The sequence below is a fragment of the Amphiura filiformis genome, chromosome 18 (genome assembly GCF_039555335.1).
Source record: "Amphiura filiformis chromosome 18, Afil_fr2py, whole genome shotgun sequence".
In the NCBI taxonomy this organism is placed as follows: domain Eukaryota; kingdom Metazoa; phylum Echinodermata; class Ophiuroidea; order Amphilepidida; family Amphiuridae; genus Amphiura; species Amphiura filiformis.
Window position 1 is genome coordinate 40,070,512 of NC_092645.1, and position 18,225 is coordinate 40,088,736.

Genomic DNA, 18,225 nt, shown 5'->3' on the forward strand with positions numbered 1-18,225 from the left:
CCAAAACGGTATTTGGCTCTGTAGAAATACGCTCACTGTGTACAACGTGGCAGTTAACGCAGCGTTGAGCTAGATTTCCAATCTGCTTTACTCAACATGATTTTTACGGCTTTGCTCGGGCGAGGGGTTATACGGAAATTCGTGATTTGCACTTTGTTGACTAAATCTTTGCTCAACTTACTACTCAAAACGCTTTACTCCCAGCACTGAGTAAAATAATTTTAGAGTGTGGATGCAGAGTGCATGGTTTAAAGGTGACAAATCTTGAGTGTTTCATTATGTTTTAACACTCAAGAATAGGAGGCTACATTGGTAGCGTGGTGTGCACTAGCTCTTATGCAGGGAAATATCTATTGATTGAACATAATTTAACTTCTGTTTACACTGAGCGAACAGGTATACACAAATTTGAACCCATGTATGTCCTCTCTGCGTGAAGATGACAAAGAACTTTTGCTCAAATTCTAAATTAATTGTATCTTCAGTGATTTTTCCAGATGAACCAACATGCAGAAAACAATATTAGACCACGTTTAACTATTAGACCTGGTGGTGGTTAGCCTATCACTTTTACTAAATTTATGTTGGCAGTTTCTGTAATTTACTGGTACTTTTGGAAAGTATAGATTTTGTACGGATTTAAGTGGTAGTACGTCCTGGATTCAACTTGCTTCACAAACATGACAAATACATAAATGGCTGTGTGCGTCCAGGAAAGCATTATATCGCTAAAAGTTGTTTTTAATTTGGTAGCAGATCTGAAAAATTATGTGGCACGAGTCTACAGGAGCGTCAGGGGCGTAACAAGAGCATCGGAGGCCTATGGACAAGGAGCAGTGTGAGGCCTTTTTAACATCTCCTTTATCAGCTCTATCCCTAACCACTTCATTTCCGCTTTTACTTTGCCCGGCACAGTGTCATCGCCCCGATATCTTCATGGCAGAAATCGCCATGGTAGATTTAATCCACCGCCACGCATAGCCATTTTATATCGACCTGTTTAATAGTTTTGTGTTGCATCATGGGCCGAAGGACTTCTGACTAAGGCTACTGACAATAGCCCCGATTAGCCCGGTTACTGTCCTCGCTGTGTGTTAGTCGAGCATAGTACACCATAGGTCATATGGTTTTAGACTACCTTCACGATTGGCCTATACACTGCGCTATAATATAATTCGGCATATATAAATCAAAATTATTGTCAGTTTTTGACTCAAGACGCAAGCTAGTATCTCAAAGCGCAAACTAACGACTATCATATCTGTTGAAAATATATATTCAAGTGCAAGGAACCACATCTGGTTTCTTTATACGAAATCATTTACGGGAGATATTCATCATTTTCAAACCCGGTATCCAAAGATTTATCGTCTGAATATCAATCGTGCATAGCACATCCACGTGTATAGATCCCGTGTATTCATTTCAGTGTCTCTTGCTGTATAGTGTAATTATTAACCGGGCGATGTCGGTGTGCCCGGGCTCATGGACTTTGTCCACCCTATCCACCTGCTTGCTACGCCCCTGGTCCACATCAGCGTATGTACATTAGTTAAGATCACAAATATACATTCTCCATTTCTATTATTTCACGAAGGAACAAATACACGGCTATCAAACCTTTCTATATCCCGATTCAAATCATACCATGCAAGCAGCAATAAGATTTTTAAATTGTGAAACGGTATATGGACATAATGTTATGAACAGTAATGAAATTAGTACCTTAAAATTGGTTCTACTGCTGACAAACTCCATCCCATCAGCAGACACTGCACCTCCGCCTACGCCAAGATGACATGAAATTTTAATAAGTCGTCGAATTAAACTTACTCCACGTGTTGAATTTACTACGTGATTTGAAAATACAACGTGGCGATTAAAATATTTTACTTCTTTACATTGACCATTTTTTTACTCTGGCAAGGAGTTGTGTCAAATATCGTTTAGTCTTTTACTCGTTGAGTAAATGATTGGATCAGAATACCCAGATCAAAATCGGACATATTTGTCAAAGATACGGCGAATATTCTGTTGCCCCGTCATTTTGATAGTAGAAAAGGTTGTATTTTCTATTTTTTTTTTTCATTTAGTTGCGAAGAAGAGCGCAAATAGAAATTTGCGAAATATGAACATTTAGTCCAATATTGACAATAGTTAAAATGCTTGCCTTCTTTGTCCCTATTGGTGGAAAATGTAGACAAAAAATACAGCTTGATTTTTACTATGTTGTAGTGTTCATGTATTGCCCAAAACTGTATTTAAATGATTTATATCACAGTCAATTGGTCCTTCAAAAACAAAGGGTCACATGCTAATTTCAGTGTCACGTTTTGGGTTTGATATTTCTTGCGCGATGATTCGTCCGCTTCGGAATCCCGGCAATCGATCGGCCGTAAGACAATTACTTTATACCTACTAAGTATCTCGATATTCATTGCTAATAGCTGTAATACAGGTAGTACAAAAGACGTCTTACAGCGCTTTCTCCATCTATTTAAAACTACGTGGCTGAATTAGTGTCATGTACCTCATGTAGTACTATTAGTCCATTCCCTGAAGCTGATCCCGCGTGCATGAAAGGTCCCTAAGGTACTCTTTAAATTTGTTGAGTATATCATGGGACCTTACCAAAAAGTGAGGTTAGACTTTACGCAATCCGGCTATAACACTGCTAGAGGTCATGGACTTTATACAGGGGTCAAACAAGAAACTTACCTTTATCATGTTTAAAAGTGTACCAATCTATTCTTCTAGTCATAAGAATTCAGAAAATGTATAGTTTATCCTATCTACGAGATAAGATGCACCGTTCTTGAGTTATTAAATAAAGTCAAAGGCCAAATGTTGACCTCCACAGGGGTCAACAACGTAAAAATACTCCGATTTTGACAAGAGATGTCAAAATGTTCGTTTTAATAGAACAATTATAAGAAATCGTTACCTAGGAAAACGTGGCAAAACAGGTCAACATATTTCCGTAAGTTAACAGTACAAAATATGTTGGCCTATTTTGCCGCGTTACCTAGGGAAAGAAATATTCTAGATATGGCAAACTATTTTTTATTTTATTTTTTCTATCAAAACAAATTGTTCGACACCTCTATCCGTTAAAACCAGAGTATTATTACGTTGTTGACTCATGTGGAGATTAACATTGACCTTTGACCTTTTTGTAATAAATCAAGAACGGCGTAAGTTGACCCCTTTACAAAGTTCAATGACTTCTAGCAGTGTTATTGCCGGGTTACGCAAAGTCTAACCTCATTTTTGGGAAGGTCTTACAGACTTGACATTTAATATGGAATACTTTTTCGCAAAATTCCAAGACTGGTCCGGTAGAGGTCTGCATAAACGGCACGGGCTAAATATTAATTGGGGTGTGTCGGGAGATGTTGTAAACTAATTGTTTGACAGGAAATGTGCTTTCCATTTAGTTTATAATGGCGCTCATAATGTAGTAAATTTGCCTAAAATGGCGGATTTAAGGAGACTGAATTTGAATTTTGTGGGGGTAAATTTTCTGAATTTGAATAACATTATTCTGATATTATCAAATTTATTGAGGTTTGAGGCAATTTTATTGAACCTAAATATCAATAAGTGTTCGTCTGAACTGAAATGCACCGGTGACCTACCAGTTTTGAAAGTGGGAGGAGCTTTGAAAAATATGGCTCTATAAAGTGGTATGCACTCAGAAAATTTTAATGGTCCCCTGAGGTCAAATGTTATAAACTTACTGTACACAAAGAAACAGTGTGAGTTCATTAGACAACCAGGAATCCGCACAGTTGTTTTTGTACCGTAAGTTTATAACATTTGACCTCAGGGAGCCATTCAAACTTTCTGAGTACGTACAGCTTTTAAGAGCCCTATTTTTAAGCTCCTCCCCTGCTCAAAAACTTGGTACATTGTAAGTGTATTTTAGCTGTGATGAATGCCAGTTGCTGACGAAGTTTAAGAAATATCACCTCAAACCGCTATAAATTTGATAATAACAGAACCATATTGCATAAAGTTCGAAATTGTGTCCCCCACAAAGCTCAAATTTAGCCTTCCTTAAACCGCCATTTTAGGCAAATTCGTTACATTATGAGCACCATAATGTAAACATGTCGAAAGCACATTTTCTATCAAACAATTATTTGACACCATCTCCCGACACACCCCAATTAATATTTAGCCCTTACGGTCTGATGCAGACTCCGTCCAGACCAGTCTTGGAACTTTGCGAAAAATATTCCATATTAAATGTCAAGTCTGTATAAGAACAAGTTAGAGCTTCTTTCATGCACACGGGATCATCCTCAGGGAATGGACAATTATATCGGTATTTAATGCATAATTATTGCTGGGCTCATCAAGTTAGGGAGGAAGTTACCCAGTTGATTAGTACCATCGGTGAGGGTCTACTCATATTATCATGCTTTACCGTAAAAATCGATAGTTAGTATAATGTGCTTACTATCAGCAAGCGCTTTTAAAACATAAAGTGCCCATCCAAAAAGATGTAAAGGGTTTTGCGCAAAGCATCGATACGCATAGTTACAAACAAGTAAACCTGCAAATGTGTGTCTCAACCCCATTAGCTTAGTTTGTAAAGGACCAGACTTCGGTACAATTTCATATTTTGAAAAGCGCTCGATAGTAAGCACATATGCTAACTATCGAGTGTTTACGGTATTATAATGATTGTGATACAGATCTTCAGTGATTCACACATGAAATGAGACAATAAGTACTAAACATTTTTGACACCATAATGTGACTGTATTTTATTTTGACTAGTAATTTTGGCCAAGCTTTAGAACAACTCAATTATTGTTTAGTGCTTTTAGAGCATTCTAGAAGCTCAACGAGTATGTCAAATGTCCCATGGCCTAGTTAGACATCTGCTATTACACATTCATAATATCTCAAATTTGCACCCTGCACCATGGAGGACTTGCCGCAAACATGGGTAGCATTTTCAGTCATTTGGTATATTTGACCCCTTTTTTCGGTATATGGATGGGTGCTTTTTCAGAAAATAGCACAATTTTCCACCAATCTAGTCAAATGTATGATATTTTGCCAAAATGTTTTTGGGAAATTGTAAGAACTAAGACAATTTAGGTTAAATTGGGCCGAACATTTTGACTTTTGGTATATCGAAAGGTCTCAAATTGGTATTGATGGGTTCACTTTCAAATTCTCAGCAGCACACCCCTACCAATACCAAATTTGAGTACTCTCCGGGCCCTACACCTATAATGTGTCTATAACTGTCAACCCATCAGCTTCTATTATGATAGGGCAAGAACAATTGTGTTTGACCACCACTTTTTCAGTTGCAGGGTGGGTCAAAACTATGGCCAAAACTTGCAGAGTCTAACTAACTTGCCATAGAGTGTGTGAATTGGGATACTGTACTCATGTATCTCTTTAGTCATTGTCCTAATTCAGGATGTAAAAAAGGAGAAAAAAGAACTTTTGTAATTTTCAAATAAAGGACTGTCGGTCAAAACAACCATTTTTGCTTGGCCTTATCCGAAAGGGTAGCCATGGGTGGTATTCGACAGGTTTCCATTGAGCAGTCTAAAGCTAGGCAGAGGCAAAATTGTGGTAACTACGATTATGATAATTGTAATAACTATTATCAGTCAGTAATACCAAATTGATTAATTCGTATTTACAATTCATTGATATCAGTTCTGGATGGTGGCGGCCATTACTTCTTAGACAGCAAGTCGCAAATTTAGACCTTTACGACGTGACGGTCTTTCTGTAGTTTGCGAATATAAACGCAGTAAGCATCGCCGTTTTATTAGACCAAAAATGATTTTCGCCCAAGCTTATGGATGTCTAACCAGACTTCCGTCGACGGAGTCCCTTATTGCATAACAATAAGCTATTTAAGATTTGAGTAACTTTCATGAAAATTTCAACAAAAAACGACTATTCTTAAAATTGTGTGTGTGTAGGCGTTCATGTCACATGTTTAATTGCGGCGCCCATTACCACTTCCCGAATTGTTTAATTCGAATTAATTAATTCGATATTACTTTATTGATGATTATGATAATAATCATACTTAGGGTTGCCTCAAATTGATTAGTACTAATATTATTACTCTTAGTTCCCAAATAAATATCTTACTTAACCATTAACAAAATTAACATGATTGGAAGAACAAAAACGAAACAAGATATGTTTGATATAACCTTTAGAAAACAAAATTTTGACATTTAAGTTATGCTAATGTTAAATTATCTGCAAAATATTAAGGCCGGTTCAGATATTAATTAATTTCAGACAGATATTATTACCATCTGTAAATAATAAGTTTGGTGTAATATTATATTGAGTGCAATATAATATATAATTATTTTCGAGTAAATATTACTTAAAATAAATATTAAAAAACAGAATATACTCTACTTTATTTAATAGGAATATTTGAAAGTGTTTATTTACTTTAGTCTTTTATGAATGTGCCATTTTACATAGAATGTATACATATCTGAGTACACCGCTGAATATATGCCATTTTACATAGAATTTATACTTATCTGAGTAACACCGCTGTTTGGTTGTAACAATAATTTGAAAGGAAAACAATATTTAAATTTAGTTTTAGTATTGGGCAATGATAATATTTATCAACTTTATGTTACCTGATATTTTCGCGTTATTTATGATGCTATATTTTCTCCATTTATATTTACTTATCTATTAATCACATATTATTTATTTACTTAATTCAGATTAAGGAGGCTGCGGTATTGATGTTGATGAAGACATTTATGTTGTTATTGTTATTCACTTGTTTCGTGATTTACCAACTTCGTCCGTGTTATTCCTCTTATTTATATTTCCTTTACTATAATTATAGGCAGTTTATAAGTCTTTACATGTAATATCCGTAAATATGCAAATTAGGCTTTAAATAAACATAAATAAGTATAAACCTCTTGCAGTCGTGTGAATTTCAAGATAAAGTTATAAAGATATCCAAAGCAAAGGAAGTCTCTTTGATGCAAATTGTCAATAATCTTATGATCCAGAGGGTTCTATTTCAGCATTCTTGCAGGATGTATGTACGTAACCATTCAACTTTTTGCTACTGTTTAAATGATTTGCTGATACAGACATCTCTTGCAAAAAGTAAAAAATAAAAAAATAAAAAAAGAGTGTACATGAAATAACCCAATAGACATTTTCATACCGAAGTTTTCCGAACTGATGACCCAGTTTTTTAAAAACGGGTCATCCTACGCAGTTCTTGGGCGCGCACTTAAGCCAGTTGTACGTTGCGTCAATGTCTATTTACGTGTTTATGTGTATTTACGCGGGCGTGTAAAGACGCTCGCGTCCATGTGATTATTTTGCGAACATTTCCGATGCCGATTCACACGATATGAAAAGGTCTATATCGTATGCTTCTAGTTACTGGATCATAATTACTGGATCATAATTTATTATTGGATTCTCAAAATTAACGCCTGAAAGTATATAAATCGTTGTAAGGCTTTCTGTTATGAATGTAAACTGTACATAATCTAGACTTTCTTTGTTTCCTTTAGAATTTTTTTGCATACAATATGTAGCCGTACACCACGAACGAGCCTTTAAGTCGGCAAATTGTATTCTGAGTTACAGTGTAAATTGTTTCAATCCGCCGCCGGGGCAGGGGCGTTTATTCTTCCGTTAATCGCCCCCAAAGTGGAGGGAATAATTTTACTCCTTTGGGGAAGAATTTTGCATTTTAAAAAAGAATAAAAAGAGAGGGGAAAACAGAAGAAAGTCAACAGGATTCAAGGAAAATAAAATTAACTAATTTGGGGGGGGGGGGAAATGTATAACTGGAACATGTATTATTATGTTTTATGGTATTTTTGGAATGAAATTGATGGTCACTGGCTGGCAGTGACTGCTCTACAGGGTGGGTGAATTCATCAAGTGTCATTTAGGGAAGAATTATAATGGGTACATATAACATTAGCATGTTTATGTAGTGGTCCCTTGGCTTTTACCTATTCCCATCCCAAAAATAATTATTTGAGGGAAACCATGGACTTAATCATAAAACAGGGAAAAGTTGGGTCAGTAATTCTTCCCTGCCTGGGCAATAGTGACTAGTCATACTATAGGTATAATAATGCACAGTTTGCACACTAAGATTAAGGGAGCTCTGCTTTTGCATATTTCATACAAAATTTGGACATCTGCATATCTAGGGAATCATTAGGGATTCTAAGGGAAGAACCATCAGTTAGTTAACAGCTCTATTGTCCAAGTTTATCTTCCCTTTTAAACCTCAGCTTCAGATCCAAATTCTTGATTATTCTTCCCTAGATGCAATAGTTCAGTGGCATTCTTCAAACACTGCAACAGAAGAATTTTAATTCTAAGGCTTTATAAATCGGGGGCTTGCGAGTCACCACATATAAAATAGCTGAAGACGCAAAAACCAGATAGCAAAAAGCTCAAAACACCTAGCAAAAAGCTGCAATTTGGGAAGATCCTATACTTTTATACAGAGCAAGTGTACTGGTACAAAAAAAAGCTGAAAATCAAAACAAAAAAAGCTAAACTATCACACCCCTGTAAATAATAAATCACAGCTAGCTCTGAAAATAATAAAGAGCCTAGAGGTGTTTACCAGCCTGTGTTGATATTTTTAGGGAAGACAGAATAGAACAACTCACAACACACCTATGTTCAGTCAGGGAAGGGAGGGAACAAAAAAATAAGGGAAAGTACATGTAGATAGCACCCGGGGGGGGGGGAGGCACTCGAATATGAAAGTGACATACCTGTGCCCACCAGCGTATGAAACTAGGGGTCTATCCGTGTGGAAATTATCAGAAAAAAGGGGGTCATTCGGTGTTGGCAATGTAAAAAATGGAGTAATTTTGTATGGGAGCGCCTAAAATTTCACATCATTGACAATCTAAAATAGCCTTTTACCCAATTTTACAGTACAGCATAGACAAAACTCATTTATTTTGCTCAAAATGTGTGTGAAGTGCGCCGAAATTTCAATTTTGAGGACTAATTGTTCAAGAAAGGGGGTCATTGGGTGTAAGATTTGCCAAAAATAACGGGGTCTTCTCATGTGCTCATGACGTATGTCATTATATGGGAGTGCCCCCCCCCCCGGAGATAGCAACCAACCTAACATTTTCCCTTTTTGGTCCATTTTTTGGGTTTTCAGTTGGGGAAGAATCTGGGGACGGATGTGACACCGCGCGGTAGGGTGAGGGAATAATTTCAATTTTCTGGAAGAATAGACACCCCCGCACGAAGGTCATATTCATAGGTACCTCGATTTGGTGCGACATGTATCTCATTTTGATAGCGCCAGTCAAACACCTTTTAAACCAATCAATAATTCTATTACTGAAGAGGATAATAAGCTTATACCTATGTCCATAGAATTCTTAAATCATGTAAATAGCTCTAGTCTTTGTTTGCTTTGGCTAAATCCTGTTCAAGTGGTGTGTTACAAAGCATTGTATTTTGTCTAGGTATGTACAACCAGAAATTAACAATGAGAGGACATTCCTGAACCTCGTTGACTTGGGGATAATTTGAAATGACCGCCAATTATGACTGTTTGATATTTATTACCAGCAATGTGGAAAAAGAGACACATGTAGAACCGAAAAAAGGTATGATTTTGTTGAAGGAGCCGAGTTAAACAAACCATAACTGAATATGTTTGAAGTCAAATGATATACCATTTTTAAAACCTTATGATATATATTTTCTAAACAAGAAATAAAACAAAATTGACCGGGCCGACTTTACGGCTCATTTGTGGTGTACGGTCACATATTATACAAATTTACTACTAACATAACATTCTAAGCCACTGTCAGAAATCTCCACCAAACCTGTCAGAATGTTAAGGATATTTCACGATACATGTGCCATCATGTATGTAAAAATATTTGCCACAATATAAATAACCCGACATTTAAATCTTATTAAAACGTTTTGACCACCAAAACATGTTTATATCCCATTTATAACGTTTTAAAAACGTTTTGTGTGTTTGCTGGGTTATTTCCATTTCCACGCATACACTACATCGGCAAAGTTGTTCTTGAAGAATTATGACAGTGGCTGCAGTTTAAATGATTGTTTATAAAAGATATACAATGCCATATTTACATATTATACAAGCTGTTGCAAAATGATTGGTACATATCAGTTTTGTTGTCTAATGAAAAACCTTCATATTCACAATTCAACATTAGATCCTCCTTAAATGACTACAATTTATAATTTTATGACCAATTAGGTGGATGCTATGCTGCATTTTGATGCGGTAGTATTGCCCCTGCTCACTAAATATTTATCTTGATGTGGCAGTATTTGCCATGCTCACTGAAAATTGATGGGTACCAATTATTTTGATACACCCTGTGTATAAAAGAACAAAGCTTATTTAAATGATTAACTCTGAGTACATAATTATCAATGATTATATAGATGTAAATGAGTATAGTATCTTGCAGTTCCTTGAACAAATTCATCAGGACTGTTCATAGTATAATTGTTAGCTGTAAGTTCATACGACTAGTCCACTAAATTTCCCCTGACGTTTCGAAAACTGTCAGTTTTCTTTTTCAATGCTATAATTGCTTTGCAACCGAGTTGCCAGTTGATTTTCTTTCAGTTAATAGATCGTCAAATACGTGACTTAAGTTGTATTGCCCCTCGTCTCTGTTGGTGTTGCCCCACTTCAACATAGTGATTGCTTTCTGTATACATCTTTTGCTCTCTTTGCTCACGATTTGAACTGACGGTTTTCGAAACGTCAGTTGAAATTTATTAGACTAGTCGTAAAAACTTACAGCTAACACGTATCTTACAGTTATTTCAATTCATTAGATATCTCATTACTTACTTACTCATCCACTTCATCCCTTGCGGGACATAAGGTCACAATGATATCTCATTGGAAATGCAAAAAAACTCAGTCACGATGAACAAACAAGCCTAGTAATTTCATTTGAATTTTTTAAACATCATAAACATTTCGTATTTCTATTGGCCGCATTTATTGCCAAGTTCTTTGCATTGAAAACGAAAACAAAAGACCACTTTAGTCTGAAATTATTAAAATCTTTGAAAGAATTTATCTGTCATAAATGCAAACTTCTCTGCATCAGCTAGATTTTTCATTATAAAGTGTTTGGTCTCTAATGTAGACCTACTATGCAAATATTGAATATGACACACTAATACATATAATGAAAGACAAAGATAAAAAGACTAGTTTGCGTCTGACGTCACTGTCAATCAAATTCTCTACGATCCTTGATTGGCTAATAGCGTGTATAAGGAAGGTCGATTCATCTGGCTGGTGCCGATCGGAGAAAAGGAATAGCATTGAATGGCTAAAATTACGTACTCTTACAAGGCAAAAAGCAACTTTTCATTGTGAACATGGTGCCTTCGGTTATTAAAGTTTCCTACTATTAAGACCTAACTTTTGAGATGGTTTGTATGTTTGATGGTGCAAAATTAACAATAAGGCACCCGGTTTTACTGCCGTGTTCAGTAACTCATATCATCACGACACTTGTAAACAAACCGTGCTCGGAGTTTGATTGACATATGACGTCAGACGCAAACTAGTCTTTTTATCTTTGTCTTTCATTATAGCATTGTCAGAAATCTTCAGCATGCCTGTTGCATGTGCTATCAATGTATGTAAACAGAGAAAGGTCCGGTTAGGGTTAAGTGATTGAGCAATCGCAGAAATGTGCCAACAAATGACCTTTATATTTGAAATTGATCAGAATATGAATATCTGCGAGCATGCAGGGAATCATATTTGAGTGGCACTGGGTGTAAATATTTGGAATTGTGGACCTTCTTTCCATTTCCATATAAAAACTACACAAGCAATGTTGTTCTGAAGAATTGTGACATGGCTGTAGTTTTAATATGATTGTTCTTTTTTTCTATAAAGTATATACAATACCATATTATGAATACAAGCTGTATTAAAATGATAGATACCCTTCAGCTTTGTCGTCTAATAAAACGCCTGCTTCCTCCAAATTCAATATTAAATCCTCTTAAAATGCCTACAATTATTCATAGTTGTATGACCTTTTATTACATGAATCTACAAATTAGGTGGATGTTATGCATTTTGATAGGGTAGAATGCTCACTGGATATTGATGGGTACCAATCATTTTGATACACCCTGTACATAAAATAACAACGCTTATTTAAATGATTAATTCTGAGTACATAATTGTAAATGATTATATAGATCTATCCTGTCAGAATGTTCAGCATATTTCCCGATGCATGTGCCATCATGTATGTAAAAACATGAAGACCCGGGAGCACTTTGCGAAATTATGAAATTTATCACAATCTTATTTGGATGGCCCCTGGGTGTAAATATTTGGAATTGGGACCTTCCTAGCAAACACAACACATTTTACAGAAACCGTTTAAATGTCCGGTTATATAAAGGGTATATATAAAATATATAAAAACGTTTTAATAACATTCAAAAACATTTGTGAAAACTTGTTACAAAGTACCATTTTTTTATAAACATTTTAAAGATTTTATTGTGGTTTGTTTTTCATATAAAGTTTTTAAAAACGTTTCATGACCTTTATATAACCCGATTTTTAAATCTTATTAAAACGTTTTGACCAAAGCCGAACATGTTTATATCCTGTTTATAACGTTTTAAAAACGTTTTTGTATTCGCTGGGTTATTTCCGTTTCCACACATTTGTTCTTGAAGAATTACCACAATGGCTGTAGCTTATATGATTGTTTATAAAAGATATACAATGCCATAATCACACATTATACAAGCTGTAACAAAATTACTGGTACCCATCAGTTTTGTTTTCTAATGAAAAACCTTCATAATCACAATTCAACATTATATGCCTAAAATTACTACAATTTATAATTTCATGACAAATTCGGTGGATGCTACGCAGCCGTTTTGGTGGCAGAAATTGCCACACTCACTGGATATTGATAGGTACCGATCATTTTGATACACCCTGTACATAAAATAACAAAGTTTATTTAAATGATTAATTCTGAGTACATAATTATAAATGATTATATAAAGTCTGCACAAAAAGAAACTCAGCTGTTATAAACACGACTATAGCTTCAGAACTAATAATTGTTTTCAAAATATTTTAACATAGAGGGAAGGATGAATTATTTACACGCATTTTGATACCACATTTGTCAAATGATGTTCAATATTAACAACACAGCAGTGTTTTTAAAGAAAAATACCCGATTTTAAAAGTTGCAGTTTACAGCGATCAATGGTTATTATGCCAGCACGGTAGCACGTAAAGACCGCCATTATCTTCACGCTCACTTCAAAATCAATACAAATAGCTGCAACTTTTATATTCGGCTATTTTTCTTCCAAAACACCGCTGCATTGTTAATATTGAACAAAATTGGACAAATTAGGTATCAAAGTGCGCGTAAATAAACCATCCTTCTTTTTATGTTGAAATAATGTGAAAACATTCTTAGTTCCGAAGCTATAGGCGTGTTTACAACAGCTGAGTTTCTTTTTGTGCAGAAGGAATTTATATGTTATAACATGGAAAAGTTTAATAAATGAATATAGTATCTTACAGTTCCTGAACAAATTCATCAGGATTGTTCATAGTAGAATTTTAGATTGTAAGTTCATACGACGTTTCAAAAACTGTCAGTTTTCTTTTTCAATGCTATGATCGCTTTGCAACCGATTTGCCAGTTGAGTTTCTCTCAGTTAATAGATAGTCAAAAACGACTTTTAAAACTTAAAAGTTGTATTGCCCCTCGTATCTGTTTATGGTGTTGCCCCACATCAACATGGTAATTGCTTCCTTTATCAAGCTTTTGCTCTCATTGCCCACGATTTGAACTGACAGTTTTCGAAACGTCAGTTGAAATTTATTGGACTAGTCGTATGAATATACAACTACTGTCTGTTCAATTAGCTTAGATTCTTGTATTTTTAAGATATTTGAAAAAATATCAAATTGTGGTCAAAGTCATCAAAGAAAAGTGTTAGCACAGCCTTAGCCAACGTGATTTACACTTTTCAAAATCCAAAGTTCAATTTAAATCCCCATTTCTTTTCAATTTTGCCTCATTTTAGGCAGTTACTTGGGTCCACCAAAAGGGTTCGCGACCTTTTCGCAAATCGGGTGGGACGGTCCATTCTCAACTTAGGGCATAGACACTATCGAATTTAGCAAAAAAATCTGTCCTGCCATTTCAATTGTTGTATACCGTTGAATTCCGGTTATTGGATAGGGTCTATAGGTGATATGATGGTCTACCGATTTTTGTTGTACGAAATTAGGAGAGGTGAGGTGTCCGCGATTACGTTTTATGCATAACATTATTCCGAGCTTTATTTTTTCCTAAACAATGACATTAAAATTATGGATTTCGTTCTTATTTCAACTGATTTTATGGATACAATGTAAATTGAGTTTTTTTATTAACACCATTCTTTCCCAAGAATATAAGCATTTGCTTGACATTTTCAGATAGGCCTACACTTTACAAGAATTGTTTTCTGTAACCTAAGTCATTGTTTTGAATAATATTTTCGTGCATGTACAAAGGTTCTTTTGTTTCCAATTCTTCTTCTCATAGTTTGTATTCAACAAACAAAACGAAATAACAGATTGAAAATAAATGTGTAGGGCTCACACCTTCTCAGACCCATCCACACAATAAATAAAAATTAAAAAAATAAAAATAAATAAATAAATAAATAAATAAATAAATAAATAAATAAATAAATAAATAAATAAATAAATAAATAAATAAATAAGCAAGGAATGTATTTATATAAGCTGGGCCTATTCTGAAAATCACATTATTATAATAACGTAGGGGCCTAATGTTTCAACAGTGGGGCTTAGGCCTATAGCTATTTTGCTGGACAATACTTCCTGATGCGGATGATCGAATAAATACTATCTCAGCGCATCTAATTATTATGACAACCGTCCCTATTGCACTAAATGGATTGATTCAAAAAAGTTTATGGTACCCGACGTTATACGGCTTGTTATAAAAATGTCGCGGGAAAAGACCAAATTTGAAAAGAAATGGGATTTCAAATTGAACTTTGGATTTTGAAAAGTATAAATCACGTTGGGTCTAAGGCTGCGCTAACACTCTTCTTTGATGACTTTGACCACAAGTTTTTATTTTTTCAAATATCTTAAAAATACAAGAATCTAAGCTAATTGAACAGACAGTAACAAGTATCTTACAGTTATTTTAATTCATTTGATATATCATTACTAACTTACTCATCCTTTCATGCCATGCAGGACATAAGGCCACAATGATATCTCATTGGAAAAAAAAATGCCTAGTAATCTTATTTTTTAACATCATAAACATTCGTATTCATTTATTGCAAAGTTCTTTGTATTAACAACAAAACAAAATTTTGACCTGATAGTATTAAAACCTTTGAAAGAAATTATCTGTAATTGAAATGTTTCGTCAATAATGTATTATGCAAAGTTGAAAAGGATACACTAACACATACCATTCTAAATCACTGTCAGAAATCTTCAGCATTCCTGAAGCATGTGTTATTTATGTAAACAGAGAAAGGCACAGGTAGGGTGGTGTGGTTGAGAACTCTCAGAAATGTGCGCACTAATGACCTTACAATTTATTTAAAATTTATCAGAATGTAAACATTTTCAAGCATGTAAACTATCAAATTTGAGTGGCCCTGGGTGTATATTTGGACCTTATTTCCATTTCCACACTACACAAGCAAGTCTGTTCTGAAGAATTGTGACAATGGCTGAATGTTTTTTTGAGATTGTTTATAAATTAAGCATCTCAAAAGAAGTAACTAACCCCCCTTATATAATGGCATTCAAAAAGGGGATATTGTATTACAAATCTGTAAAATGCGTTGGAAGCAGAATTTGTTTCTGCGCATTTTGACACCACATTTGATACGGTAGCCCAGAAAATAATAAAACACCGGCCAATTTAAGGGATGGGGTATGAACGTTTGGACAGTATATATTGTGGAAGAGCACATCAGACATATCGAATTGCATTCTGAATATGAAGACTGCCCTTCTGATATCAAATAATTTTGATTTTTTGAAATTCTCAATGTAATACCCATTTTATGGCAAATGATTAAAAATTACTATTTTGATATTTAACAGGTTACTCGAAGAAAACTTTATAAATTTGATCATTTATACTTAAAGTGTATGTAGGTGGGGTGAAATGCCGACGATCAATTGAAAAATGTTGACCTTTCGTATTGAAGATATGGATTTTTTCCCAAAACACCAAAAAAATTAGGTTTTTGGGAAAAATATCCATATCTTCAATATGAAAGGTCAAAATTTTCAATTGATCGTCGGCTTTTCCTCCCAGCTACACACACTTTAAGAATATGTCATTAGATATATAAAATTAACTTCGAGGACTTTTATATATCAAAAATATGAAAAATATCAAATTTTAATAATTTGTCATAAAATTTGTATTATATCATGAATTTCAAAAAATGAAAATTATTTGATATCAGAAAGACATGCTTCGTATTCAGAATGCACTTCGATATGCCTGATGTGCTCTTATGTCCCACAAAAAATACTGTCGAATCGCTCAAAACGCTCATTCCAGACCCCTTAAATGCAGTAGTGAGGTCCAGCTTTGAAGGTTGCACTTACATACAAATTTTTACAATACAAAAACACTCAGATATCATTACACAGATTTCTTTCCATTACACTGAATAAAAAATCAATACAATTTACTGCAACTTTCAAATCTTGGGTTACATTGATTTAAATGTACGCTGTGACGTCAATATTTTATAGTTGCTGCAAATGAGGTGTCAAAATGTGCAAAAATAAATTCTGCTTCCAACGCATTTTACAGATTTGTAATACAATGATTACACACATTATACAAGCTGTATTGAAATGATTGGTACCCATCAGCTTCCATATTCAACATTAGATCCTTTTTAAATGACTACAATTTATAGTTGTATGACTTTTTGTTACATAAATCTACATTAGGATGCTGTTATGCTGCGTTTGGATGTGGTAGTCGTAGCCACGCTTACTGGATATTGTTGGGTACCAATCAGTTTGATACACCCTGTACATAAAATAACAAAGCTAATCAAAATAGTTAATTCTGAGTACATAATTATCAGTGATTATATAGAAGCAATATTTTAAAGTAATTTATAATTATGTTATAACATGAAAGTTTAATAATTGAATCATTTCAGTTCATGTGATATCTCAATGAAAATGCAAACATCTCAATCGTAATGAACAAGCATGTCAAGTATTAAACATCATAAATATTCACATTCCTATCACCCACATTTATTGCAAAGTTCTATGTATTGAAAATGGAAACAAAAGACAACTTTGACTTGAAATTATTAGATTAAATTGATTAAATTTATCTATCATGAATGCAAAGTTGTGTGCATCAGCTAGTTTGTTATTATACAGTGTGATAAGAAGTTGAAATATTTTGACAATAATGTATTATGCAAAATATTGAATAGGATAATCAATAAATGTTGGTGATTTAACGCGTGCTATCCCTAGCACCATTATACTATATAAACATTATTCCGCTGCCATTAGGATCATTTCCTCTTCACCAAATCCACAACTCAGTGATACCCAGGTATTTTTAGCCGACTTAGATTGTGATTACCCCAACAGCTCCCAATTTTACACCTGGGTGGAGTGCAGCAATTGGGTATTAAGCCGTCTTGCCCAAGGACGCAACACACTGTCCGTGGTGGGATAGAACCCGCAACCTTTCGATTATGAAGCTCGCGCTCTAACCATTAGGTCCCGTGCTTCCCATAAACTACAAGCTCTACATTGCTTGAAATTAAAATATATGATTTAATTATTCAAAGTGAAAGGTTATAAATGTTCGGATGCTTTATGTGGTCAGTAAAGTATTTTATATAAATGTAAAAATCTCAATTATGATGAGCAAACACGTCTTGTAATCTTAGTTATCTTTTGTTAAACATCGGTAACATTCATTTTCCTTTTATTGCAAAATATATTGAAAACGAAAAGAAATGACAACTATGCATTACTATTGTTGTATAGATAGTAATTTGCAAAGTGCCTTATATCTTATAAAGCTCATTCATCCTTATAAAAAT

The 18,225-nt window shown here is 34.5% G+C and overlaps 1 protein-coding gene across 1 annotated transcript in view; it reads right to left on the bottom strand.

Annotated features, from left to right (window-relative positions):
- Positions 1-17,086: 17,086 nt before the first annotated feature.
- The window catches only part of LOC140139149 (uncharacterized), a 49,470-nt gene continuing 48,331 nt past the window's right edge, over positions 17,087-18,225 (bottom strand). The window contains exon 11 of the mRNA XM_072160930.1: positions 17,087-17,177. Coding sequence (XP_072017031.1) covers positions 17,087-17,177 — 91 coding nt within the window. The remainder of the gene's footprint in view (positions 17,178-18,225) is intronic.